Source organism: Trichoderma camerunense, assembly GCF_050948025.1.
Source record: "Trichoderma camerunense strain CBS 138272 chromosome Unknown V8C40scaffold_5, whole genome shotgun sequence".
Classification (NCBI taxonomy): domain Eukaryota; kingdom Fungi; phylum Ascomycota; class Sordariomycetes; order Hypocreales; family Hypocreaceae; genus Trichoderma; species Trichoderma camerunense.
In genome coordinates, this window is record NW_028145365.1 from 1,056,418 (window position 1) to 1,083,026 (window position 26,609).

The 26,609-nt window shown below is 51.2% G+C and overlaps 8 protein-coding genes across 8 annotated transcripts; 3 read left to right on the forward strand and 5 right to left on the reverse strand.

Annotated features, from left to right (window-relative positions):
• Positions 1–1,645: 1,645 nt before the first annotated feature.
• Positions 1,646–6,348, forward strand: V8C40DRAFT_239115 (ion transporter). The gene is made up of 5 exons (XM_083214582.1): positions 1,646–2,349; positions 2,455–3,748; positions 3,817–3,888; positions 3,956–4,024; positions 4,085–6,348. The coding sequence occupies exons 1-5, from the start codon at positions 1,935–1,937 to the stop codon at positions 5,886–5,888; spliced, it is 3,654 nt and encodes a 1,217-aa protein (XP_083075586.1). The 5' UTR covers positions 1,646–1,934; the 3' UTR covers positions 5,889–6,348.
• Positions 6,349–6,658: 310 nt separating this feature from the next.
• V8C40DRAFT_175332 (uncharacterized protein) lies at positions 6,659–7,769 on the reverse strand. Its single transcript, XM_083211662.1, has one exon. It carries the CDS (start codon positions 7,671–7,673, stop codon positions 6,951–6,953), a length of 723 nt encoding a protein of 240 aa, XP_083075587.1. The 5' UTR covers positions 7,674–7,769; the 3' UTR covers positions 6,659–6,950.
• A 772-nt stretch (positions 7,770–8,541) lies between these two features.
• V8C40DRAFT_239119 (translation initiation complex factor eIF1A) lies at positions 8,542–10,017 on the forward strand. Its single transcript, XM_083214583.1, has 3 exons — positions 8,542–8,646; positions 8,866–9,024; positions 9,182–10,017. Exons 1-3 carry the CDS (start codon positions 8,626–8,628, stop codon positions 9,467–9,469), a joined length of 468 nt encoding a protein of 155 aa, XP_083075588.1. The 5' UTR covers positions 8,542–8,625; the 3' UTR covers positions 9,470–10,017.
• Positions 10,018–10,291: 274 nt separating this feature from the next.
• V8C40DRAFT_175375 (WASP family protein) lies at positions 10,292–12,927 on the reverse strand. Its single transcript, XM_083211663.1, has 3 exons — positions 12,633–12,927; positions 10,634–12,473; positions 10,292–10,560 (listed from the first exon to the last, which is right to left on the reverse strand). Exons 1-3 carry the CDS (start codon positions 12,840–12,842, stop codon positions 10,532–10,534), a joined length of 2,079 nt encoding a protein of 692 aa, XP_083075589.1. The 5' UTR covers positions 12,843–12,927; the 3' UTR covers positions 10,292–10,531.
• Positions 12,928–13,861: 934 nt separating this feature from the next.
• Positions 13,862–14,605, reverse strand: V8C40DRAFT_239124 (uncharacterized protein). The gene is made up of 2 exons (XM_083214584.1): positions 14,155–14,605; positions 13,862–14,093 (listed from the first exon to the last, which is right to left on the reverse strand). The coding sequence occupies exons 1-2, from the start codon at positions 14,275–14,277 to the stop codon at positions 13,929–13,931; spliced, it is 288 nt and encodes a 95-aa protein (XP_083075590.1). The 5' UTR covers positions 14,278–14,605; the 3' UTR covers positions 13,862–13,928.
• A 188-nt stretch (positions 14,606–14,793) lies between these two features.
• On the forward strand, positions 14,794–18,006 carry V8C40DRAFT_239127 (ssDNA endodeoxyribonuclease RAD1). Its single transcript, XM_083214585.1, has 2 exons — positions 14,794–14,940; positions 15,001–18,006. The coding sequence occupies exons 1-2, from the start codon at positions 14,893–14,895 to the stop codon at positions 17,809–17,811; spliced, it is 2,859 nt and encodes a 952-aa protein (XP_083075591.1). The 5' UTR covers positions 14,794–14,892; the 3' UTR covers positions 17,812–18,006.
• Positions 18,007–18,095: 89 nt separating this feature from the next.
• On the reverse strand, positions 18,096–18,482 carry V8C40DRAFT_263840 (uncharacterized protein; the record flags this gene model as incomplete). The annotated part of the gene is made up of 2 exons (XM_083219502.1): positions 18,096–18,356; positions 18,435–18,482. The coding sequence occupies 2 exons, from the start codon at positions 18,480–18,482 to the stop codon at positions 18,096–18,098; spliced, it is 309 nt and encodes a 102-aa protein (XP_083075592.1).
• Positions 18,483–24,102: 5,620 nt separating this feature from the next.
• Positions 24,103–26,305, reverse strand: V8C40DRAFT_175411 (CorA family magnesium transporter). Its single transcript, XM_083211664.1, has 3 exons — positions 25,474–26,305; positions 24,761–25,389; positions 24,103–24,693 (listed from the first exon to the last, which is right to left on the reverse strand). Exons 1-3 carry the CDS (start codon positions 26,053–26,055, stop codon positions 24,294–24,296), a joined length of 1,611 nt encoding a protein of 536 aa, XP_083075593.1. The 5' UTR covers positions 26,056–26,305; the 3' UTR covers positions 24,103–24,293.
• Between the last annotated feature and the right edge of the window lie 304 nt (positions 26,306–26,609).

Sequence of the window (26,609 nt, forward strand, 5' to 3'; positions counted from 1 at the left end):
CTGGTACTCATGCTATCAACACCCTACCTGAATCTACTAAATATATCGAACCAAGCCACACCGGATTTGATTCTTTATATATCTTGAACTATCTCCATACCGCTGCTATTAGCTCGTAGGAACGGTGAATGCCTGCCACCCGTCGGCGCTATTTGCAATAAGCATTGGAGCTAGCTCTGGCGCGAATGGCCTCATGGTCGCCTCAGCCCGCACCGGCTTATCGCATCAGTGATCCTAACTACAAGCTACCTAGCCATCCTTGCGCAGAGACCGTCAGGCAGCCCGAGCCGGCGATCTCTTTCGGCACAGCGCACGCCTCCGAGGTCACGACACCTCTAAAATGGCGTTGTTGCAGTCCGTCATCTCGAGCCGCCCGACGGATTCCCAGCTAGAGAGCAACGGAAGTAGCACGCTATCTTCTGCCCGTCTACGAGTAATACTCTCTAGCGTTTCCCCAGCCGTTTTGATTTGATTTGCCTACCTAGAGACTAAAGAGTATGTACGAGCAGGAGGGAGAAACGAAATGCCCCAATCGGCGGCACTTGTCTGGCATGTGGGAAGCCCACCCTCTTTTTTTTTTCTGGAGATCGACGCCCACGGGAGTCATGCGTCCCATGAGCTGCATCTCCGGTTGGCTCTGGACAGGAAGCATGTGGCACGGAGCACATAAGAAGTCGCTGCGTTTATGCGCACATCATCATGTACATGCTCTACTGTACGGACTACATACATTAGTACTCGCACATACATGCGGGCATCAGTCAGTCAATCAAGCAATCAATCAATCAGTCCGCAAAATGCAGGGACTTTTTTGTACCACCCCAGAAAATGGGCAATCTGCTGCTGATCTCATGATGTCCTTGCATCAAAGTAACGCTCTTGTGTTTAATGCGCGAAGCAAGGGTACAAGCCCGCTAAAACTGAAGAAGAGATCAGAAATGATGCATCGGCGACTCCATTCATCCCACGACCCAGAAAACAAACAGAATGCGTTATGCCGTTGCGGGTCAGCTAAACTAACGGTCTGGATGGGATTAGAATCAGGGAATGAAAGCCCCGAAAATCATCACCGTGACCGATAAATACGGAGTCCGTCCAGACTACTAAGGTAGCATTGCAACACTATGGAAGGGGTCCTAAGCCAAACTCGACCCAGAAACACATGGCGGAGGAACCACGAGGACAAGCACGTTTGATGTTGTGAGAAGTTGTGGTTTGTTTTCCAGGCTCCGCACAGACCAGACCAGACCCTCCCTCTGCCATGGATGGATTCGTTCCTCGCTTCTGGCTTCTAGATTCTGTATTCTAGTTTCCGTATTCAGCATCTTGGGGAGGTATTTGTTTTTTGTTCATTGGCATCGTGACAGGGAGGGAGCTGAAGCCAGCCCAGCTGATGCAGATCAGATCCAAAGCAGCAGCTCAGCTGGAACGGACACTCGCCCGACAATCTACTGTACAGGATAGCTTCGAGAGAGCTCCTGTTTAGCGCGGCTCCCTCGAATAAATTGAACCACTAAACCACCTACTAAACCACAACTGTACAGTAGCTGGGGAAGACTGACACCCCTGCCAAACAGCCCGCTTGTGGGCTTTTGCGCTCCCAACCCAGATTAGAAGGACCGCTGCACCTCGTCCAAGCCCGTCGTGCTTCTCGCCATCCGCGATTCTTCTGCTCGTCTTCCTTTTTCTGTTCCTTTTCCTTTTCTCTCTCCTTTCCCTTTTCCTCTTCCTCTTCCTCTCCACTCCAGCTCGCGAAAGCGGGAGCTTGTCGCCTCTTTTGCCTTATTTCGACCTCCCCTGCAACCTGCTAATCCCCCATGGCGCTCCCGGCTGAGTGCTGAGAGACAGACGGGTCTCGCTTCAAGCTGCTGCTGCTGCTGCTGCTGCTGCCGCTGCACTGATCTACACAGGCGCTCCGGCTTCAAGCACCAACCATGTCGTCCATAGCGCTCCGTCGCCCTCGACCAGCTCCCCGTCGCGTATCTGCTCGACACGAGAGCATCTCGCCATCAACCGTCACGCCGCTTCGCCAATTTGCCGTCCATCGAGCTCATGCCACGGCGGACTTTACAGAGGCAGACGAGGATGAGGATGAGGACGAAGATGAAGACGACGGCTTCGGGAATAACAACAGCAACAATAATAGCAACAACAACAAAACCGACCCGGGCCCCATTGATGATACCAACGGCAGCAACAACACCCGTCGCCGCCATCCTTATAGCTATGCAACCGACAATGCTGCAGGACGAGATCAGGGGGGTCAAGGAGATGATGGAGACGAGGAACGCCACCGTAGGAGACGCAATACGCTGCCTGTCCTTCCACTCTTCTCCTCAACGCACCTTGGTATGATATTCACTCTTTAGGCTGGCCCTCTGTTTCACAAGCCCTCAAGTATCCCCATGACCTATTAGCTGACTTAAACGCCACTCTTGTTTCCCTCTTTTCTAGACGTCCTCCCGGTTTACAGTTTGACTCATGCAATCCGAATCATCGTTAGTTCTCGTACTGAGACGACGCTTACATGGGACCAGCTACGGTCTCCCCAAGTTTCTCAATTCCTTATCAAGCCCATGCAGCAACAGATTCGCAACCAACACTTCTCGCGAGCCACTCTCTACGCCCTCATGGCCAACTGTCTGCAGTTCACCAAGGAAGGCCAGATGTATGCCGCCAATGCTGGCACCAGCAACACGAGGGCCAAGGTCTGTGAGCTGCTGTCCCTGAAGCTGCTCAAGGAATACTCCACCCGCGAACTGATTGATGCATTGGCCTACGACTTCTACCCTCTCCAAGGTATGCCCGGAGCACGACCACCCCCCACGGCTGGCAGCTCTGCCAGCAGGTCCAAAAACACCCCCCTTGTAGCGTCACGGACGTCAACTCTAGAGGTTGCAATCCGAGCCTCGGCTAAACATTTCCTCGCCCACCCGGTTGTGGTCCAGCAGCTGGAGGCCATCTGGAATGGTGCCATTTCCTTCTATTCTTCTGCCGATAGCCTGCACCGGGAGTCGCCCTCGAGCCCCTTTTCGCGCTTCAATAGCCAGCCCAAAGTTGATGATAGGACTCCTCTCCTAGGCTCTCTGCCTCCCAAACCGGGGCAGTTTGCCGTTCCTCCTGGCAGGAGAACTGTGATGTTGTACGACCCCAGGCAGGCATCACTGCTTAAGCTGTCTCGCCTCAGGGTGCCGCGATATAGATCCTTCCTATCTACGCTGTCCCTTGCTGTTCTCATTGGGCTCTTCTTGGCCGTCCTATCTAGACGATCTTCCCAAATCACCGGCCTGGAACTGGTCTTTTGGTTCTGGAGCGCTGGCTTTATGCTTGACGAGCTTGTGGGCTTCAATGAGCAGGGATTTGCACTGTACATCATGAGCTTTTGGAACATTTTTGACCTGGGTATCCTGGTGCTGCTCATTGCCTATTACTGTATGCGTGTCTATGGCGTCTTTCTCGCCGACCCTCACCATTGGAATGCCATGGCCTACGATGTGCTGGCCGCAAATGCCATCCTGCTGCTGCCTCGCATCTTCAGCATCCTGGACCACTATCAGTACTTTTCTCAGCTGCTTATTGCTTTTCGGCTCATGGCGGCAGACTTGGCGGCTATCCTTGTGTTGATTCTCATTGTCTGTAGCGGATTCTTTGTCTTCTTCACTTCCTCCACCGCCTCTAGTGATGGTGGCGAGGTTGCCTACAAGATATTTCAGATCCTCATGGGTTTCACACCCGCCGCTTGGGATGTGTACGTCCCCCTTCTCCCTTTATTTCGCGCTTTAAGACAGACAGTTTCTGAAACTAATACGACCACAGATGGCCATCGTACAACTGGCTTGCGCGAGCGCTGTTGTGCTTGTTCCTTATCATCTGTCATTTCTTGATTGTGTATGTGCTTCAACGAATCATCACCCTGTTGAGTCTCCTTTTCCAGTTTGCTAACTGTTCAACCCAGGACCATTCTCATTACCGTCCTGACTAACTCCTTTATGGCAATCGCTTCCAATGCCACCGAAGAGCATCAGTATGCGCCATTCCCATATTTACTTATTGCAAGGCCATTCATCACTAATCCATCATGTAGATTCCTCTTCGCCATCAACACCATCTCGATGGTGAAGAATGACGCTCTATTCTCCTACATCGCACCTACCAACATCTTTGCATGGTTACTCATGCCTCTGCGTTACTGCATGCCACTTCGCCACTTCGTCTTGCTCAATCGCATCATCATCAAGGTGACTCACTGTCCCATCTTATTCTGTATATTCTTGTACGAAAGATTCTGGCTGGCGCCGTCCATTTTCGAGCCTACAGATCTAGTCGAGAATCCCGGAAGGAGTCGGGGCCGGGCCATTTCCTTTGGAGACATGGCCAACAGGACCAGTATTTTCAGCCCCAGCATGCGAGTACGCGAAGAGTCGGTGGCAGGTTATCAAAAGGATAGAGCCCTCGACGAGCTGTTCCTGCGTATGCCCGACGCCACGAGGACACAAAGGAGGCATGAGAGACGAAAGACACAGACGGCAATTCGAAATTGGATGGATCGTAATGATCAGGACGGAGCCGGCGGCACCAATTGGCCTCCAACGGACAATAGAGCTGTGCCAGACTGGCAGAGGAGGATGAGCATGGGCTGGGATCTGCGCTCCAACTCTAGGCAACTATCCGATCTAAGGTCCATTGTCAGCGACCCGGCAGACCTTGCGTCCAACGTTGGGGGAACTTCATATCGAGCCTTCCCCATGATGGATCCCCGGTTCATGGACCCTCGTTTTGCCCATCTGATGCCCGAGTATAAAGACCACACCGATGCCGATGGAGATGACGAACTGGTAACAAACGATGAAGATGAAGACGACCTTGGCACCAGCGCCGATCCTAATGGCCCGAGGGGAGGAAATCCTGCCCCGAGCGAAACCGATGACTACTTTACAACAACTCCTACGGGAGCGCGGTCAGCCGTTATAGCTTCCTCGCATAGCTCGGACGAAAAGGAAAAACCTCCGAGTAAGCCCAGGCGAACCGGAATACACAATCGCACACTGTCTACAAACACAATACTGTACAATCCTGGGGAGATGGACCTGCCTCCTGAGAGCTCCGCTTCAGCCTCGCCGCCTAAAGAGCCCGTGCCTAGAAGCCGGGGTGGCCAAGCTGCAGACATGATAGCAGGCGAGTCATTTACGCCTACTGGCATGCGCAGCCCCCCTCGACGATCGCTCTTCTCTCCGCCGAGCCTCAGTACTCGCTCCACCATGCCTCCTCATGGCCTGGCGGGTATGAGCAACTTGAATAGATCCGCCATGCTGGGCATGGATCAGAGAGCTCGAGACCGTGCTGCCCGAAGACTATCCTCAGCCGATCTCAGCATTCTATCTGACAACACGAATCTCCCATTTGTTGGCGATATCAATGCTGGCTTGGCGGGTAGTTTCCAGACGCAGATGGCCATGGCTATGATGAAGGACAATCGACTGCGAAGTAAGGGAGAAGCCGAGTCAGCGGATCGCGATAGGATGGGAAGGCTGGTTCTCGCTCGCATGAAGACTCTGGAAGAAAGTTTTGCAGATGTTATTAAGGAAATGCGAGATATGAAAAGCTCCACAGCTCCGACAACGAGACGAAATTCCTCTGGCGAGGACCTAAAGATGGGATCTCCTCTCAATGTGGGAAGATCGGATCGACCAAAGAGCCGCAAGGGGACGGCAACACCGAAGAAGGCGACTAACCAGAGACCCGGTAGCCGACGGAGCATGAAGGAGAGCAAACTTGGGTTGACAATGACGGCGGATGTTAAAGGCAAAGGGAAGTACGTTGCCTACTCGACAGAGGAAGAGGGCGAAGGAGCAGGCGATGTCTTTTCAGACAAGAGGAGCTCCTTGTAAAACTCTGCCGGCCAATTTTCTTTGTCCTTTTTCTTTTCTTTCTCATGGCCCTCTTTTTCTCCAACTCCTTGTCCATAGGAGGATTTCAGGGACTACTAAGAGCATGTACCGGCGTTGGAGGGAAGCGTTTGATGGCAGTTTGTGCCCAGTTACGTGTATGAGATTTGAGATATCTATTTGTTTCGGCGGATGAGCTCTAGGGGCCGGCTGAAAAGGGGGAGGTTGGCTTTGTCTCTGTCAAGATGCGGCTGCGATTGGCTGAGAGATGTGCTGGCAAGGTCCATGTCGGCTCTTTTTTTATATCACTTTTGCATGAAATGCTTTGTAGCATGCGGCTGTAGCTCGATTATATCATTTTATAGGACGACTGATGTCGGAGATGATTTCATCTATACGAATGTCAAACGAAACAGTACACAGCTGGCTGATCTGTTTTTGGAAAATGGTTGCAACATTGCCGAATGTGTGAATAAGTGACTCGACATTGTTGATGAAAACATTGTCGCTGATTTTTAAAGTGTCTATGGTACGTATGATGATTCCTTCAAGGACGTTTGCATCAAGGGCCCCAAGGGCTGGTTGGTTCATTATACACAGACCATGAATCCCCCAAAACTAATGTCTGAAAATGCTATGAAGGCGTGTGTGAAACGCTATTGATGGTGATACGAAATGATGGACGAAATACCTGATGGTAGTTGGTGGTGATCCTGAGAAGTTTAAAGACGAGTAGGGTATTGTACAAGTGGCAGGTATGTTGCAGATCCAACGTGGGCTTTTCCCGCCTCAGTCGAGTTTGGAGCACAGAGATGAGTTGATTAATCCCATAAGCATGTGTTTAGACGACATGCTAAGGAGGATTAGGATTCCAAGCTCGACGGGTCCAGTAGATTGATGGTCAAGCATATATCACAAGAATGTGAATATTCTTGATCTGATATGCTCGAGATTGGGACCTATCAGGCCGTATACTCAAAAGATACAGCCTTGGTCTTCCAGATCCATAAAACAACCTCTGATAAAATGAGAAAGAAAGAAGAGGCCTCATCTTAATCATCTCTGTCATCTCAAGGGCTGGCTGCATCTGCTCCTCAGTGCCCGAGCAACAGCCTCACCAAACGGCTCAGGGGCCAGCTTCGACGCCGCAACAGGGTTGTGAATCGTAATCCATAGAGTGCCCCTGATCTCTTTCCCGCCTCCCACGCCGTTCTGGAAGCCAAGGTCCTCCAGGCTCCGGTAAATTGCGCTCTTCAGGCGTCTCTGCGTCAGGGTACGCACCACAGAGGCAGCTCCAGCACCCGTGATCATGATCCAAAGCGGCTCCTGCTGAGATTTTCGGAGATATTTTGCTCGTCTCGCAGCAGCGAGCGGATGGCCCCGCGGATCGAAGAAGCGCAAATCATGCGGATGAATAATGTGCCGCGGACTGAAAGCGATGGTTGCGTGATAGGCTTTAGACACGTTCTGCAGGCCAGGACCGGTGGTGAGTCTGCGCGCGGCGCCGTTATCAGGCTCGAGATTGTGCTCGAGGAAGAAGGCCATGGTTTCGGGGGTCGTCAGGAGCTTGCCGTCAGGCTTGACGAACTTTTTGGCCTCTTCGGGGATGTAGCGCCTGATGGTGTCTCGGAGGATGGGTTTTCGCTGGATAGGGGTGGGTGCTTGGCGAGGAGCTTTGGTGGAGGAGAGTCGGATTTGCGTTGGAATAAGTGATAGGTATGGGATTTGAGTGAATTTCTTGGTGATGAGATGCCTCAGGGGCAGAGGAAATTGAGCTGCCGCTGTCATGATGGTGTTGGTGCTGTGGTTTGGGTTATCATGGAGAAGTTCCCTTTTTTCTTCTCAATTTTAGTTTTGCTATTTTATGAGTTGATCCAAGTGGTTTAAATGAATTGATTATAATTTATTTTCATTGATATCTTGTGGTTTTGAGTTATAATGTGAAGATATGTAGATCTACGAGCTTCGACAAATCTCACAATGAGCTTCAGCTTCACTTGGGAAGTTGCAGAGCTTGAGTGTGATTATGTAATTCAAGTGTGGCGCAAAAAGTTGTTGGAGGAAGAAGAGAGCCAAGAGAAAAATCCATATCGCCACCAGTTTTAGTTTTGAGTGCCTGAATGGTACCACACGAAAATGTGAATACACGTACCTCAACGCCACTGTGGATTGTACAGTTGATCAGAGATTTTTCAGTGAGCAAATGCTGAGGAAACATGAGAGGCAGCGAGGATTCATCGAACTATGTGTTGTGCCAATATTTTGAATGTTCATACAAAGTTGTTCTCATGCTTTCTCGTTTAATTCAAGATTTGGCGGAATCTTTCATGCTTGGCGATATTCAACTTTCAGCCACACTTGCTTAAGGTAGATGCGTAATCTGGGTACCTCGTGCATATGAACTTTTGCCCCGGGAATGAGTCAAAAATCCTTCGCTATTACTTGAAGAATGTTATCATTTCAACTGCTAAGCGTCATGGGTAATACAAGGCATTACAGTCCTACTAAGGTACCTCAGCTCTCTAGGGTACTTCTGTTGCATGAATCATAAACAGCAAAGGGCGCTGACGAGTGACTCCCATCACGTGACTATTGAGTCACCAAAGCCGCATGCGTTTCGTCGACTGCGCCCAAATGCTAATATTTCGCCCCTACATAAGAAATCTGAGAGTCGCCGACTTTTTGACCTCCTGCATCCCCCGGTCACCGACACTCCAGATTTCTCGAGCCAACAGTCAAGATGCCCAAGAACAAGGGAAAAGTACGTTTTTCGCAACCCTTTTTTCGCAGGGGAAACAACCACAGGGAACCGGGCGAGAGAAATTAATAAATAAATTAATTCCAAAACAACCCCTCCCCCGCCAAGTTTTTTGTGTGGTTTTTTCCCCTGACGCGGCGATCGGAGAAAAAAAAAACTCCAAATCCTACCTGATGATTTCGAACCAACGGCTAACAGCTTCTCTTTTTTTGCGCATAACAGGGCGGCAAGAACCGCAGAAGAGGAACCAAGGAGAACGATGACCAGCGCCGAGAGCTGACCTTCAAGGAGGACGGCCAGGAGTATGCCCAAGTCGTGAAGATGCTGGGTAACGGCCGACTCGAGGCTATGTGCTTTGACGGCAGCAAGCGTCTCGCCAACGTACGTTTCAAACCCCCCTGAAAAGCAACAACACAGAGAGAAAAATCAACACATCACATGCATGACGCTGCTTACGTCGCTCCACCACCCTGCATCGAGAGACAACGAGAGAAAAAACGCAAGAAAATCGGGCTAACCAATACTTCTCCTCGTCTAGATCCGTGGTAAGATGCGCAAGAAGGTCTGGATCAACCAGGGCGACATCATCCTCCTCTCCCTCCGAGACTTCCAAGACGGCAAGGGCGACGTCATCCTCAAGTACACCTCCGACGAGGCCCGTAATCTCAAGAACCTTGGCGAGCTGCCCGAGAACGCAAAGATCAACGAGACCGACACCTACGGCCAGGACGGCGACGACAACGCCGGCTTCGAGTTCGGTGCTGACGAGTCCGAGGACGAGTCCGAGACCGACGACAAGAAGGAGCTCGACATTGACGACATTTGAGCGCAGCTCCGAGCCGCCTTCCCGGGAAACAACTTGCGAGGGAAAAGGATCCATCATTATTTTTTCGCCTTTCCTCCTACTCTCTTCACATCAATACTCGACAACGCCCCCTTGCCCGTTTTGTTCGCCTCCCCAATTCTGTGCGCTCTTAAGGAAGAAGCGGGGAGCGAACCTGACGAAAACAAAGGGGCCAGCCTACGCCCTTGGGGATTTGGCACAGCTGTCTTCTCTCTCAAACCTTTCTAGACGTGGCATGATGGAGGGGGCAAGGAAAACTTTAGATCTGCAGAATTCAAAAGTTAGCCTTGCTCCCTCCCGGCTGCTGCTCGTTGGGTCCCACGACAGTTATACGGAGTGGAGGTTTTTCGATGGCCGCGGTGGGAGAGACGGCGCGGCTCGTCACAATGGTGTCTTTTTGTCTTTTCACACGTTCATGTTTTCCATCTATACTAGTACTAGGACTGTTGATACTACATATTTTTCTTATGGTTACGACTACATAATTTTTTTGCCACAACTCAAGTCACATGTGATGAAAAACGATCTTGCCCATATCGTGCGGATATTGCTATGCATGCTTTAATTTCTCTCTTGTGCAATCTTTGTTGATATTTCCCACTCTCCCACCTCTTCTCACTAAATCCTCAAAAGATTCCCACCCTATCAAAAAGCGGGAAACTCAAAACGTACTTCATGCTACCAAAAACAAACTTGAAGCCAATCAATCTATTGAGTAATGACATCAAAAGGCCTCCCACTCCAAACAACTCCAGACTCCCATACGGGCTTGCCACTCCAAAACACAAGCTATACTTCTCTCTCTGTAGCTTGCGACTTTTAACTGTCCCCTCATTTTGCGACAGACACCGATTGTGAACAATCCCAACACTGGCACTGCCGTGAGTTGCGAACAGTTTAGTATATCGTGATTCCCTCACATGGCTGAGGGATAATGATAGGGAACGTGGGTTTCCTTCTGCCTCGTTTGTTTTCCCGGCCATCATAGGTATCATGCCGCCTGACGTGCAAATGTCTCTTCTCTTAATACCCCAGGTTTCTCCTTTACCAGTCATCATCTTCCTCTTCATCGTCTATGCGCACAAATGGATTAGTATTCTAGTATTCTTCTCACTGAAAAAAAGAATAGAAAAGGCGGAAACTTACCACTCTTGCTGACTTTATCCTTTCTCTTTTGTAAAGCTGCTGCCAGGGCATTCGCCATGCCACCACCAGCTGCAGGGCTAGGTGCAGCTCCCCCACCCGAACCAGAAGCTCCTCCAACAGTGGCCGCACTGCGGTCGTTGATCTTGCTTCTGTCAACCTTCTTAAGTGATCCAATGCCTCCTGCTTTTTGAATATCTCCAAGGAGAGACACACGCCCACCATCCGCTTTGGGAAGAGGCGCCGTAGGTCCTGATGAATATCCAGAATCTCGATCTGGCATTGCCGGAGGCGGAGGGGGAGGGACGCCTGCTGCCGAAGGGAATGGCGGAGGGGGTGGGGGAGGAGGAGCGCTTCCGGCCCCTGGGATTGGCGGGGGACCGGGTGGGGGAGGCGGCGGTGGTGCTGGAGGTGCACTGCCAGCTCCCGGGATCGGGGGAGGTCCGGGAGGAGGTGGAGGTGGATGCGCAGCGCTGGCGACAGGCATAGGAGGTGGTGGAGGTGGTGGAGGAGGAGCGCTTCCAGCCCCTGGTGAAGGCAACGGCGGCGGCGGCGGCACCGAGGGAGGAGCGCTGACCGAGGGCAACGGAGGAGGCAATCTTGGTGATGGCATCGGCGGAGGCAGAGGAGGAGCTGGAATGCTGCTGGCTACCGGCATGGGAGGAGGGGGCGGCGGTACGTGAATGGCTGCCGGCGGAGGAGGGACTGGTCGGGCACTCGGCGGTGGCAGTGGAGGAGCGCTCGAAGTTGGTACCTTTGGAGGCAGAGGTGGAGGGAGGGCCATGGGAGCCGGTGCGCCGGCATCGCTGCCTCGAGGAGGAGGCGGAGGAGGGACGGGCCCGCGGCTTGGAGGCGCAGGGGCGCGTTGGCCGGCGAATGGAGGCGGGACATTGAACCTGTGATGCTGGTCTTCGGGCTCGAGAGGCGTTTTCGCCGGTACTCGAGGAGGAGGCGGAGGTCCGGGGACGGACGGAGCAGCAGCAGGCACGGGCTTCTTCTTCTCAACGACTGGATGCGCAAACTTGCCTGCGTCGGGCAGGGGTGGCGGAGCGTTGAATCGTGGCCGAGGAGGAGATGGTGCTCTCGGTGGGCTGGGATCACCGTCAACCTTGCCGCCCGACCGCCGAGGAGCCGGAGGAGGAGGCGGCCCTGCCCTCTTGGCATTGGGCGAACCGGGGATGGGAGAAGCGGCCGCAGGAGCAGACGCAGGCGGAGGAGGAGGAGGCGCCCTCACGGCATGGCCGTTGGTCGAAGGCGAAGGCAGCGCGGGAGGGGCAGGAGGTGCGGGTGGTGCGGGCGGCGGCGCTGCTGCTGCCTCTCTGTTCAGCTTGGCCTGTTCTTCTCTGAGGAAGTCGACAATAAACTCCTGGTTGTCCTTAATAAAGTCGTCTGTCAACCCCTTGTCACTGAGATCATGGCCGTAATGCTCTCGCCACATGGGATCAAAGGCATCCAAGAGGGCAAACTCAGAACCGCCTCGGCCGTCGTTGAGGCTAACCGAAGAGCCGGAGTTGTGAGAAAAGCCCGACAGGTTGGAGGTTGTAGTATCCGGCATCATGGAAACCGTTGAATGTCGGTGGAAGATGTTTCCTAGCAGACTGTGTTTTTGGCCTCCTCCCGCTGCATGGTTGGATCCGCCAAATGGCGTTGCTTTCGTGGCTCGGCTGGCATTCTTTTCTCGCTCGTCCATTTTCTTTTTGAACTGCTTGGCCTCTTTTTCGTCGACGAAGCTGAGGGCGGCAAGGCATTCCTCCAATTCAAAGGTATGGAAGAAGGTTCGGTCTTGGTTGTAGCTCCATGAATCGAAGATTTCCTGGTCCCAGATGACCCCGCGGTTGGAGGGCTGTTTCAATTTGCCAAAGCTGTTAACATTATGATCCTTTCAACCTCTCTCTCTCTCTCTCTTTCTTCAATCGCTTGCATTCGCTTCCCGTCCTTTTTCTATGGGGGAAAGAGTAATGGCGAATGGGTTTGGGGGAGGCAATTCGAGGGTTATTCATACCGAAATATCCACCATCTTGAGCCAGTAGGTGTTTCCGACCAAGTCGTTGGCCAGCACAACAGCGCCCTGCAGTCCCGAATAGGTCCATTTCGAGCGATTGGGGTATGCAACGTAGAGCTTGGCGACGGCGACGGCCTGGATCTTGTTGGACTGCTTGGGCACGAAGCGCTTGACGGTGTCTTTGTCGTCGTCGTTGAGGATGGAGGGCATGTTGGCGGTGGAGCCGCTGGCGAGCGGTCGCTGGGACGAAGAGAAGCGGCAAGATCAAGGGGGCGAGAGACGAGGCGACGCTGGGAGATGGCGGGAGAGCAGAGGCAAAAAGAGTCGTCGAGGAGCGACTATCGTAGTGTCGTTTTGGCGGCGTGGAAAGAGGGGGAGGGCCTAGATGAGATGGTAGCTTGACCGTCTCCTCTTTTCGTCTGGCCAGCCAAGGTTGGCGCCCGCTGTCAAAAAGGCAGCAGCTGAGTTCTTAATTAATGACCGGTGCAAGGCCCAGGCAAGCGTGGGCGATGCCCTCGGGCCGAAAACGCTAAGAAATGATAGCTGCTTCTCACGGGGATCGAGTCGGGCGTGCGTCTCCAACGGCGGAGGCATCAAGGGAGGATTTGCGGAGGTTTTGCAGGACGAGAGAGAAAGGGAAGAGGGAGAGGTGAGGTTGAGTGAGTGAGCAAATGCGTTTCGGACAAAGGAACCGGAATCCGCAAGGCAAGGCGGTGGCAGCGGTTCTGGGGGCTCCGCTTCGGGGGGGTCTGTGGAATCCGCAGCGGCTGTACAGGGCACTAATTGCGAGGATACGCACGTACTGGCTCCCTGTAATTTAGAGCCGGAGGCCCGCGGGGGAGGGAAGAGGCGCTAGAATCAGCCAGAATAAGGCTCCAGCGTTCAATGCCTCCAGGTCCATATTCAGTGACTGTTCAAAGCCGCGCAGTCCCTTGTCGTCATCACGCAGAACAGCACGAGACCAGTTCCTCAGCGCTGACGAACGGATTGATTGATTCCAGAACGGGTCAGAAGCTATGGATCGCACTTGGGCTGCATGGGCCGTTTTAATAGGAGACGCAATATGGAGGATACAAGCGCCAAGGCAGACAATATGTGCAAGGCGCTTGATTTGATGGGAGTTTGTAGTTACTGCATCATGGCTCTTGCATGTACACTTTGCTGTTGCGCGGGTACATGTGCCCGAGGAGAGGTTCACGTCATCAAACAATGGATATTCAAGTCAAAAATAAGAAGAGAATTAAAATTTATTTATTTAGGGTGTTCATCGTATTGCTGGTATCGGTGTTTATTTGTTTATTTGTTCAGTTCCTCCTTTCTCGCCTGGCGCTCCTCCTTGGTGCCTTGTTGAGGCGGCATCTGCTGAGAGATGGCTGGGCCGGGGTGAGCCTGGTGTGCAGCAAACTTGGGGTCGACGTTGGAGGACTCGTTGATCGGCTGGATGGAGAACTGCTTCTCGCCCTTTGGTTTCGTGTTAGTAATTGGGTGTACAATCATAGAATAGATGTAGATGGATACATACCTCCTTCTTCTGCTGGTTGTTGCTGGAATCCATGTTGGAGATCTTGGTAGTTGTAGGGAGTATCTTTGTATGTGTGTAGTAGCGTCGTAAATGCGAAATAGCCTTGTCACGAAGCAGAAGCATGCAATTGTTCAAAGTTAAAGAATAAGATTGAAAGTTCCAAGTTGGTATCAAACCAGGCTCTGCTATATATATGCCCAAAGCGCCTAGCTGAAGCCGGCAAAGTTGCAAGCTTGATCAAGGCGATTGCATCTGGGCGCTGGTGGCGTCGATTGGATGACGTCTCAGTCAACGTCATGGGTATTCGTCAAAAGTTGGGCCAAAAACGGGCTTTACAAAGGTCCTACGTGCCGCATTGTAAGACACTCTTTTGGGTATCAAGAATTTTATGGGCTGACACTTGCTGCCGTTGATATGAACTACGTGGATATTATTCTCTGCATTATTCCCCGTTGCATGGAAATGGTCATTATTGCATCAGGCATCTTCGTCTTATTCCGAGTTGGAAACGGATTAGGTACCAACAATCATAGGCACGTGATTTAAACGGAAAGCGGAGGTGCTACAAGCACTGCTAAAAACGGTAGCCCACAGCGCTAAACGGAAGCACTAAAAGCAGCTCCGTCTTGTTGTGGAGAAGCATTGAGCTTGTACTTGATAATAACGGAACTTCCATTGATTGTTAGTCGCCCATGAAACTTCACGCTTCGGCCATGAAGCATCATCACGGTGCCCTGCATGTCGACCAACAATGCGCCGCAGCCTGTCAAACTCTCGCTGCCTCTGGTTCGTTTGCACTGCTGTATCTGCCTGGCCTGGTAGCTAATGCTAATCGACACCCATTAGGAATACCAGCAGCAGCTGTTCCAAGAGCTCCGGTCTGAGGATGAGCTCGTGATTCTCGCCCGTGGCCTGGGCCAGATGCGCCTTGTCACAAACCTCCTTCACTCTTACGATGCTGCCGGCAGCAACCTCATTGTTCTCGTTGGCTCAAGTGACCGCGAAAACAACTGGATTGGCGAGGCCCTGGCCGAACATGCCGCCATCAGTGCGTCCCCCAAAGCACGGGGCTTAACCGTCGTCAACACCGACTCCCAGACCGTCGGTGCCAGAGAAAAGATGTATGCGATTGGAGGCATCTTCAGCATCACATCTCGAATCCTCGTTGTCGATCTCCTGACGGGACTGCTAAATCCCGAGCTCATCACTGGTCTTATTGTCCTTCATGCAGATCGAATCATCGCAACATCTCTAGAGGCATTCATCCTCCGAGTGTACAGGCAGAAGAACAAGGTTGGCTTTCTCAAAGCCTTTTCAGACAACCCGGATCCGTTCACTACAGGATTCTCACCTTTGACCACCATGATGAGAAATCTGTTTCTTAAGAAAGCGTCCCTTTGGCCAAGATTTCACGTTACAGTGGCCCAGTCTCTCGAAGGCAAGAAAAAGGCCGAGGTCATTGAGCTTGAGGTACCCATGTCGGACTCGATGAGAGACATTCAGAACGCCATCATGGAGTGCGTCGAGGTCAGCATCCACGAGCTCAAAAAGGGTAACTCAGGCTTGGAAATGGAAGACTGGAACCTAGACAGTGCCTTGCTCAAGAACTTTGACGTCATGGTTCGTCGCCAATTAGATCCAAACTGGCACCGCGTCAGTTGGAAGACACGCCAGATTGTCAGCGACTTGACTATCCTTCGTGGACTTCTCAGCAATATTCTCACTTATGATGCGGTGTCCTTTCTTCAGCACCTTGATACAATACACGCCGCGCACTCCCCTCCGCCAGGATCGACCCGGCAATCTCAGTCCCCATGGCTCTTCTTGGATGCCGCCCAGACCATATTCGACGTCGCACGAAGGCGAGTCTACTATGCCAATCCCAAAAGCGTATCACAGAGTGGTGAAAACATTGATTCTCTACGTCCCGTTCTAGAGGAACAGCCGAAATGGGGCATCCTAGCAGAGGTTTTGGAAGAAATTGATAGAGACCTTTTCTTTGAGCCCAAAGTTCGAGATGACTCTAGCGGAAGCATTTTAATCATGTGCTCAAACACGGATACGTGCCGACAGCTCCGCGACTTCCTTCAGACCATGCATGTCAAGCCAAGGGTGGACAAAGATAAGCTTCCCGTGGTAGACGACCCCGAGTTTGAGCGCGAACGCGCCGAGGAAGCTCACAAGCCGTCGGCAAACTTCATGCTGAGGCGGAGGCTTCGAAACTACTTGAAATGGAAGAGGCAATTTGCGCAGGTCAGCGCCAGCCTGTTCGCTGAGAATCAAAAGGCGCTCAACAGCGCCACGGATTCGCGGCCGGGACTTCCAGGTAGTGCCAGGGGGGGCAAGGCACCTTCAAACAAAAGGCGGAGAATGCGAGGCGGCGGAAATTCCATGATCATGTCCGGGCGTGCCGACAATGGGAGCATTGCCCAATATTTCGAGAAGCCAGGGGAGGTGGCAGATCTAATGGCAGAAGTCCAGATTACGGAAGAGGAAGCACTCCAGCAGAAGGAGGACATTGCTGCCGATCCGCTAGAGAACATGGAGGACTACTACCAGCTGTACGAGATGCAGGACTTGGTTGTTGTCCACTCCTACGACGGAGACCAGGATGAGCACGTGCTGGAGGAGGTCAAGCCACGGTACATCATCATGTACGAGCCTGATGCCGCCTTCATCCGCCGTGTGGAAGTGTACCGGTCCTCTCATAATGACCGCAACGTCAGAGTATACTTTCTATACTATGGGGGCTCTGTGGAGGAGCAGCGGTACCTGTCCTCGGTCAGAAGAGAAAAGGATGCCTTCACCAAGTTGATCAAGGAGCGAGCGAGCATGTCGCTGGTCATGACGGTCGACCCGCACGGAGTTGAGGACCCGCAGGAAGCCTTTCTACGCACCGTCAACACCCGCATTGCCGGAGGCGGTAAGCTGGCGGCCACGGCGGAGCCGCCGAGGGTCGTCGTCGATGTACGAGAATTCAGATCATCGCTGCCGTCTCTGCTGCATGGACGCTCCATGGTAGTGGTGCCGTGCATGCTTACGGTAGGCGACTACATCTTGTCGCCGAACATTTGTGTGGAGCGAAAGTCCATCAGCGATCTAATTTCGTCCTTCAAGGACGGCAGGCTGTACAGCCAGGCGGAGACCATGTTTCAGCACTACAAGACTCCCATGCTACTCATCGAATTCGACCAGAACAAGTCCTTCACCCTAGAGCCCTTTGCTGACCTTTCCGGCAGCCTCAGCAGCGTTGCTCCTACCAACGTCTCGTCGGACCTCCAATCCAAGCTCGTGCTGCTGACGCTTGCGTTTCCCAAGCTGCGCATCATTTGGTCATCCTCACCGTATGAGACTGCCGAGATATTCGCCTCGCTCAAGACGCTAGAGCACGAGCCTGATCCGATTGCAGCAGTGCAGGCGGGCCTGGACAAGGATTCCAGGGTTGAGGACCAGGTCTTTAACCAGGAGCCTCAGGAGATGCTGTCCATCGCACCGGGCGTAACGCCGCAAAACATCAAGAGCCTCATTCTAGACACGGAGAATATTCGGGAGGTGGCCAACATGACGGAGAAGGAGCTGGAGCCGATAGTGGGCAGGACATCGGCCAGGCAAATCCATGGGTTTTTTAACAGGAACGTGATGGAAGAGGACGACTAGGATCTCCCTCCATAATGAGCCGGTTAACCCCTCGGTGCTCTCCTCACCTCGAGTGACATTAAAAGACATACTAGGCGTAGGTAGCATTTGATTCAGGGAAATACTAGCAAGCACCCAAAGTCTACAATCCAGCATCTCATGCCTCAAATGTAGAGCTCCAGTAGTGAGGAGAATGTGATGATATCAGAAACTAGAGGAACATATCTATAGTAGCAGATACTAACGATAGTAGCAGATACTAACGATAGTAGCAGATACTAACGATAGTAACAGATATCTGCTTCCTATACTTTATGGCTGTAAAAGAAGTCAGACTGATGGCGCAATCTCCCTGCGACGTCTGGATGCTCTGCTGCAAATCTGAGCCAATTGCGCGGTAACTCAAACTCCTCCGGTCTCTCAGCTTTCAACTGCGCTGCAATCAGTTGCGCCGCTGTTGGTCCCTTAGATGGATCGTCAATGCCAGCCTTGCAAGCTCGATCGAAAGCTAGGCACTCTTCGCTGTAGCGACCAGTGCGGTGGCGTCTGCTGCTTCGGTTTGTCATCTATATGTAAAGTATGCATTAGTATGCGACTAGGTAGATGAACTCGTAGATCTCAACAGACCTTAATGAAGAGTTTACCAACTCCTGCGTACTAAGGTATGCTATGATACCGTTTGGTACCTCCATGATGGAAGATCTTCCATCAGGTTGGGGGGACTATATCACTTTACCTCCACTATATAATAACTAGGGTGACAATATTGACTACACTGATCATCACAATTTACTTGATCCCGTTTTTCAGCGGCCCTCTGGACATGACCAGGAGGAACCTGACCGTGAAGCCGGGCAGGATATTGCGATTGATCCAACGCTTGATATTGGACACCAAGAGGTAGACACCACGCTTAATGGTGAAACCAATATCGAACCTGACATGGAACGATGGAATGAAAAGAGAATCTTTATCTTATGATGCCAACTGTTCTTATATACATTCTCATATACATTCTTATTACGGGTTCTTGACGTTGTCGCCACTTTGGCTGACTACTATCAGCTTAGGGAAAAAACCGTAGGTAGAAAAAGTGATAGCGCTCCTGCCATGACAACATACCTGCCTTCTACGTTACCATTTAGACGAGATATCTAATCGATACACGACACACAAGTATCTACGTGACAGAAATCTCCAAGTATTACTGTCCATTCACGAGACATCATTGAGAGCATCGCGAAGCATTCTCCGCGCACATATTGCAACGAATCGATTCTTCATTGCACAAACCTTCCAACATACGCTGATTTCATATACTCGGTTCCCCTACGATCCCACGATGGCACCAAAGCGATCCGCCCCGCACGCCCCTTTAACCAGATCCCAGAACAAGAGGCAGGCTAAGGAACCTGACCAAGAGCCAAGAGCCTCTAATTCAATTTTTTGAATTACTTCTCTAAGTTGCCTACCGGAACCGGAGCAGACGAGCCAAGTGAGACGGTTCTCCCACCTAAACCTACCTCTGTAGAGACCAGTGACTCCGCCCCTACAACCGAGACCCAGAATGGCCAAGTAGTGATTTGTGAGAAAGATTCCGGCGGTCCTAATGAAGAGGAAGGAGAGGAGGATTTAAAAGAGGCCACTATCCCCGAGACCAACACCATAGAAGAGGAGGAACCCGAAGAATCTACACGCATGGCCCGGACTGAGCAGATCCAAATAATACTCAATGAGATGGGGTTACCATCCGATATTTTAACCCAGAAGCCCATACTAATTGGCTTGGTATCCTGTGGACATATCCATGGCTAGCGATGAGACTAAAGAAGCAATCCTTGAATTCTCAAAGAGGTATGCTTCTCTCAATAAAATAATTTGTTCAAAATTAATAATTATTATTAGGATCCAGAACATGGTATTCCCAGAGTCAATGATCGATGTAGTCCAATGGCACCAGGATAAGGACCGGCAATCTTGGCATACCCACTGCGCGAAGATGGATATCTGGGTACCGATATCCTTGGCGACAATAGCGATTTTGATCTGTCAACCCTGGCAAAGCCGACAGGTCTGTTTGGCGCTGCATTACATTTGCAGTGGCATTACCCCGTAGATGCTAAGCGTCAAGACGGCCTTCAATACCGTCATGTACTAGATCCGAAAAATGTCAGCCTCTCTCGGCAGGTGAAGAAACTATAGGTACGCCTCCGACAGTGTCTATGTCAGGTATGATCCCGATTCGCCAGCCCGCCAAGAACCCTGACTAGAAGTCAAAGTTCGGAGCAAAATGGGCTGCAGTTGAAGAGCTTTCTCTTGTATCTTGTGTCTTAAATATAAAGCTCCAGTGGTTAGGAGTATATAATATTACCAGAAACTAAAGGAACATATCTATAGTAGCAGATACTACCGATAGTAGCAGATACTAGAATAAAGTATTAATAGTAGTTAAACGTACCTAAGCGATACGAGTAGATATTTGGAAAGTTAGATGATATTTACTACTACTAGGTAGGTTAGTACCTACCTGCTGGATACCTACCAAGGTATTTTAGGTAAACCTCCAGCTCAAGGAGACGTACGGGAAGCAACTGGAAGCAGAGGCCACTGCATGATTAAGTTGCGATACTTCTCCCAGATCTCAGAAGTGGCCTTGTCAGTAACATGAAAGATGGATCTGTGTTGAGTCTCGACGGCTTCAAAAGGCCAAACACAAGTCATACGCGAGTCTTTGAAAGGCCAATCGGGTTGGTGCAGAGAAAAAATGGGTTTCATCGGCATTATCTGTGTCTCTGTCGTCGTCTTCCAACGGGGTCCAGTGTCATATTGTTCTTGGAGAAAGTCCAAGATGCGGGCGCAATCAATTCCATCACCCAGCGTTACTGTCGCGGTGTCAAAATTACAGGCGGGAAGACCCACGCCGTTTACTGATGGTGGCTTCGCAGCTAAACTCTTGGTCCTGTCCTCGTTCGCAGCATTTTGTGCACCAGAGGTGGTCGACAGTGAAAGGACGGGTACGTTCCCGTCGTGCCTTTGCCTTTTTAAGGCGACCCTTGTTTTTGCTCTCAATCTTCTGCGCCCGAGAGGCAGCAGGAGCCAACTTGGGTCGCTTTCGAAGCGTGATGGGAGCTGGGGCTGCCTCCTGGCGGAACCTCGGTGTTGGTTGGCATTCTCATCGGCTGCTCTGGAACAGTGTCCGCAGGGGCGTCTTCGTTGGTGTCCGATGTAAATATATGAGAACAATTATCCAGCACCCCAACTTCGTTTTCCAACACCCCAAGATACTTCGCATATTATGGAAAGGCCATATAAAAAAGACATATCTAAAATTTGGGTTGTTAGATAACGAATTTGGGGTGCTGGATAATTGTTCCCAAATATATCTATAGTAGCGGATACTAACAAAAGGCAGCGATAGTAGCAGATACTAGAATAAAATATTAGTAGTAACAGATTCTAGAATCAAATACTGATAGTAGCTGAACGTACCCAAGTGATAAGAGCATATTGTGGAAGAGCCAGATACTCATGACTTGCCGGATAACTACGAAGGTATTCTAACACTAGTACCTCGCGCAGTCGCTGAGGTTGTGGATATTCAACTCGAGGTGCTGGATAGTATTTTCCTTTGATTTAGTCCATAGTAAGCAACATTGTGAAAGAAACAGTGAGAAGATATCGGTTACAGTGTCAATTATTCAGACTATCTGATAATGTAGTAATACAGCAGACAAAGGAAAGAAACAAAGATGTACCGCTCGAGGGCGACTAAAAGGTCCAGGTATCTCAAAGAGTCCAACAATAATCGTACATAGAAGCAAGGAAAAGTGTGATTCGTCGTTCCACGCTGCAAAGAAGCCGTCCTGCTTTGCTCGTTGGGGGTGTGTGTGTTTTGTGTCATGTCGTGATTCATAACCGGTTCGTGAAGCAGAGCACCAGGAGTTTTCGCCATGATTCAAGACAATGCTTTAAGGCACTGTCCTTCTGTTTTCATGCTCCATTCTTCCTCTCTTCCTCTCAGAGGCTCCAACTTCAGTCATCCCTTATACGGTGCTCCGCATTCTTGAGCCTCGCATTCCACGATGCCTGTATCGTCTGTTGCCTCCAGAGCGACCGCATGTCAAGCAAGAGATGATTATACCAAAGAAAGCAACGATGCCATTTATTATAGCGGTGAGCATGGCGCCAATACCAGATATAATTGCCATGATGACACTGCCGATGGTTCGGAAGATGGCCTCGAACTGTTTGGTGATGTTGTTAGATGTGGGTCCATTTTTTGGCTTGCCATGTCTGGGTACATGAATGGATGGAAGGTACTTACACAAGATACGACGGCACCCATTGTGAAAAGTGTTTATGAGTTGATAAAGACGGTGGTTGTGTGTTGATGTGGTTGTGGATGTAGTAGGAGAGCGTTGTGTAGGACGCGATGTCGCAGAGCAGTAGTGTTTTGGTAAGGTTCAAAGTCAAGAGATGACAAAATGTTTTCGTAAAGTTGTCTTGTAGAGAATAGTCGACTAATCGTCAGTGTTTGTTTGTTGAGTGGGAATGAATAATAGAGAGGAGACGAAAGAGAGGTGGCGATCGTGCTTCTCTTATACACGAAGCCCGGGGGCCGCAAACAATCCCTGCACCCAAAACTTCCCGCAAGAACCACACACACCCAAAAACTTACACTCCATCTAAAAAAGATACATTACGAAAGGCACCACATAGATACGCGCATTAGCAAGGCATCCACTGCCAAGTACCTCTTTCACACCTCCATCACTGTACCAACAACATGTTTGCAGCCATGGAACAAGGCACTTTGGACGCCCATCCCTGGCTCCTCCTGCATCTCCTGCCGCTCACCGGTTCTACTGTAAACTTCATTCAGTACCCACTTACTGTCCGCTCTTTGCCCCCCTTCCGCAATCGTGTCTGGATGGTTGGATGGGCGCATCATTTTCTTGTCCTTTCGTCATATCAGCCCGGGCCGTTTCTGGGTCGACAATCCATGCCTGTTGTGTCGATGTTACGCCAAAAAAACAACACCCAAGAAAAACGCTAAAATGGAATGCCGTTAGCTCAACGTTGCTTCACGTCCCGAGAAGAGCAATCCGGGAGAAGAAACAAAGGGCTTCCATGACGTCAAGATGATTTTTGCTCTGTCACGGCATCATCATGACCACCATCCATCGCGATGCAACGGTTTCGTATTTCCCCTTTTGGCGCACTACTAGATTCAGTAGGTAGGTACCAAAGTACAGCATTACTCAACGCTGAAATCATCACCACAATTCATATTCTTGTCTTCGAATCTTCTTATCCTCCCCCCGGCCATTATCCTCCGGGGAGCTGCACCGACATTCACTATTCACTGCAAGTATCCGTCCAATAGCGCACTCGCCCTCTTGTTGCGGTAAGGCGTCCCGTCCGCCTCACCATTCTGACAAGGTACGGAGTGTGTACAGTACAGTTACAGCTGCTAGTTCCCCGGTGGACCCTTGACGTATGCACCAACCCTGGTCCTAGGGAATCTTGATTTTCCCTCCCTCGTGTGCCGCCTTGTGGGAGCGAAGCATGTTCGTGTTGGAGACGATCGCGGCCATTTCATGATGCTTCTGTGCGGTATCTAGATTTACATTTCCGGTGCTTTGGGTCACGCCGTAATCACTCCAGAGGTACCTGATTCTAGGTACCTAAAAAGGGTCCTTTCCATGACGTCAATCAGCTCCCAATCCATCTCCAGTGCAGGTACGTACTCAGTCGTCTCTCAGCCCATCCAGCGCTTCATTCACATGCCCAGCCTTCTAGACTCTAGATGCTTCACATTCTCTGCATGTAATCCTCCCTAACGCTCCCCTTTTCCCCTTCTCTCTCACATGCTCCAAGCCCATCTCTCCGCCAATTCCATCCTCTGTTTCGATACCGCCCGCAGCTTCACCCACCGTCTTCTCAGGCACACGCTGCTCACCGTCTTCTGTGCCCGCGCCCGCATACCGCCGCGATTGGCCCACGGCCGGCAGGTTGCCTGATGCCTGCAGAGGCGGTGTCGTATTTTAATCGAGTGCATTTGCCGGCAATTCGTCCATTCGAGCAGAGCACACGAATCTCTGGGCGGTGAATGCTGCATGCTTGCTGCATGCTTGCTGTACCTGTACAGTATGCTGTATGCGTTGCTTGCTGCATGCGTCTATCGTACATGGGGTGGCATCCTCTTGTAATACAACCATCAGCCCGCCGTTTCCAAATCCCAAACCAAGAGATGAGATAGCCAAAGACCAGTCCGCCCAAATAGAAAAAAATCGTGAATCGTATTCTAGAATAATTAAAGAAAGGGAGCGAGCGAGTTGAGCCAAAAGTTTACATGTGAAATCCTCAAGTCCGCCCGCAACGCCATCTATATGCCATACTAGGGGGAGAATAAAGGGGGGAGGGGGGATATATGTTAGTAAGCTGCCGCCGGACGTCCCTTGTTTTTCTTCTCTTTCTTGTGTATCATACATGTTCATGCTTCATCGTGAGAACCACCATCGCTTCTTGTTGTTGAGTGCTCGTTGCATGTGAGCTCGCAGCAACAGCTCCCTGTTCCTCGCATCCAGAATGCCAAGGGCAGCGCCGTCGTCGTAGTATGAGTGACCGCGAGATAGTCGAGGCCGCTCATCACCTGCCATCTTGATACGCTGGATCCTGCGCAGCCTGACCAGTCCATACCAGCAGACAAGCAGAGAAAAGACTATCGATGTAGCCGTGACGGCGCCGAAGCCCCAGTTCGTTTCTTCGATGAAATTTTCCAAATTGGCACCATAAAGCCCAGCGATGAAGGTGCCCATTGCCAAGCCCAGCGTTCCAATGCTAAATTTGAGTTCCAAGAGCATGATGGCGTTGCGGTTGGCATCGAGAATAGCTCGTACGCTGTTGCAGGTGTTAGAATCTTTGCGGCAATGGTGGTTGTGTACATTAGAAGAAAAAGAAAACTCACAGGTCCTCTGTATTCCGGATACCAGACACCAAGTTGCTGGCCTCTTGCACAATTTCATCCGCGAGCTTATGATACGACTCGAGCAGCATCTCAACTTCTGTATGGTCGTCGGTGCTTCGATACAAGTCGTGCACCTTTTCCGTCAGGTACATGGCTGCCAGGTCATCGTCCGCCTCCAGAAGTTCTTCAATGGCGTCCCGCACCAACTTGGCCTTTTGTTCAAATGTGCTGACTCGCTTCGACAGAATCAGCAGCTGGCGCAGCTTCTGCCGGTCAATGTCGTCCTCAAGCTCGCTGAGGACGTGCATGACCGGCTCGCGGACCGACTCGAAATCTGCTTCGAGCTCGGACGTGACCGAAGTCAACACAGCCTCGAGAGCTCGAAATTCGTAGGGTAGCCCCGGTACACCAGGAGGGGGCTTCTGTTGTAGCTTGCCTTGGAGGTCGTACATAAAAGCAGACTGCGGATAAGACGTCTTGGAGCCGTAGACGTCGAATAGAAGCACGCGGTCACGCTTGATCAGGACTCTGAGATGTAGTAGGTTGAGTAGAATAGCCGAAGGACGAACGAGTATGTGTGGGAGGTTGGACGAGTCGATTTTACGAAGATCGCGGGGCAGTAAGCCGTACTGTAAATGCACATCCTCATGGTTAGTATACCGTCGTTGTCGCCACGGGTGCTTCTCTGCTTGGCAGAGCGCAAGTCATCATACCTTTGCAATGAGCTCCGATTTCTTGAACTCGCCGTCCATGAGAATCACCCTGCCATTCTCATCGACCTCTGTGCATCGCAGCCGCGGCTCCAGCGCCGCCTTAGCAGACAGGATTCGGCGGTTGGTGAACATGGACGAGCCATGCTCCATATCGTCGCGAGAAGGCAGATCGTCCGGTTTGAGGGCTTTGGCACCTCCCCGTACCCCAATGCCCCATAATCTCTCTTGCCAAGTGGGAGCCGAGTCGCCGTTCGCATTAGACGCTTTCTGGTACGCAGTCGCCGATGTGCAGAAGGACTTCCTCTTCAAAGTTCGCGCGCAAGCCCTTTTGAGTATTTTTCCAACTTGTAGCGATTCCGAGCTGAAGATGGAGGCTTCAAGATCAGTAAAAACGACGGGCGCATTGGAGCCAGTCTTGGTCGAATGCGCTCTGGCAACTCGCTGCCCGGAGGCTGCGGTTGTCACTCGACTCGGGCATCCATGAGCGCAGCTGTAGCCGAAGAACGGGATGTCGGTCTGCGAGCGCAAGAATCGCAAGAGACTCCGCGATGGTACTGGCGACCGCAATGCCGCTGACTGCATCGCTATGGAATGGCGCGGGGGCAAACGAGCATCAACATGGACACTTTCGATTTCGATTTCGGATTTGGTGTTTGATCGATGGCGTGTATCAACAGAACTGTTGGGCGCTTGTGGACGAGAGAGCAGAAAGCAATATCAACAGATATTAAAAATAAAAAGACACCATAAAATCAACGGTATGGCACAATACAAATAAAACCGACGATGCCTACGCAAATTCTTCGGTCGTTATTACAGTAGGTAACTCAGTATCAAGCCGTCAATGAGGGTCTGTCCAAAATTTACCTCGCTATCGCAATCAATGCGCACGGACCACCACTGTCCCTACCCGCCTGGTTGGTTCCTGCCCGCCAGCGCACGTCCAGTCCATGCGGAAGGAAGCACGCAGGAACGCCTCAAGTGACAAGCTACAGGAATAATGGGGTACTTCCAATTTCTACAGCGTTGGTCACAACTTCAATTCCATCTCCAACATCAACATCGTCTTCCCGTCTTGTCTTCAGTCTGTCTCAATATGTATTCACCTTTGTCATTTCACAGACAATGCCCAGCCG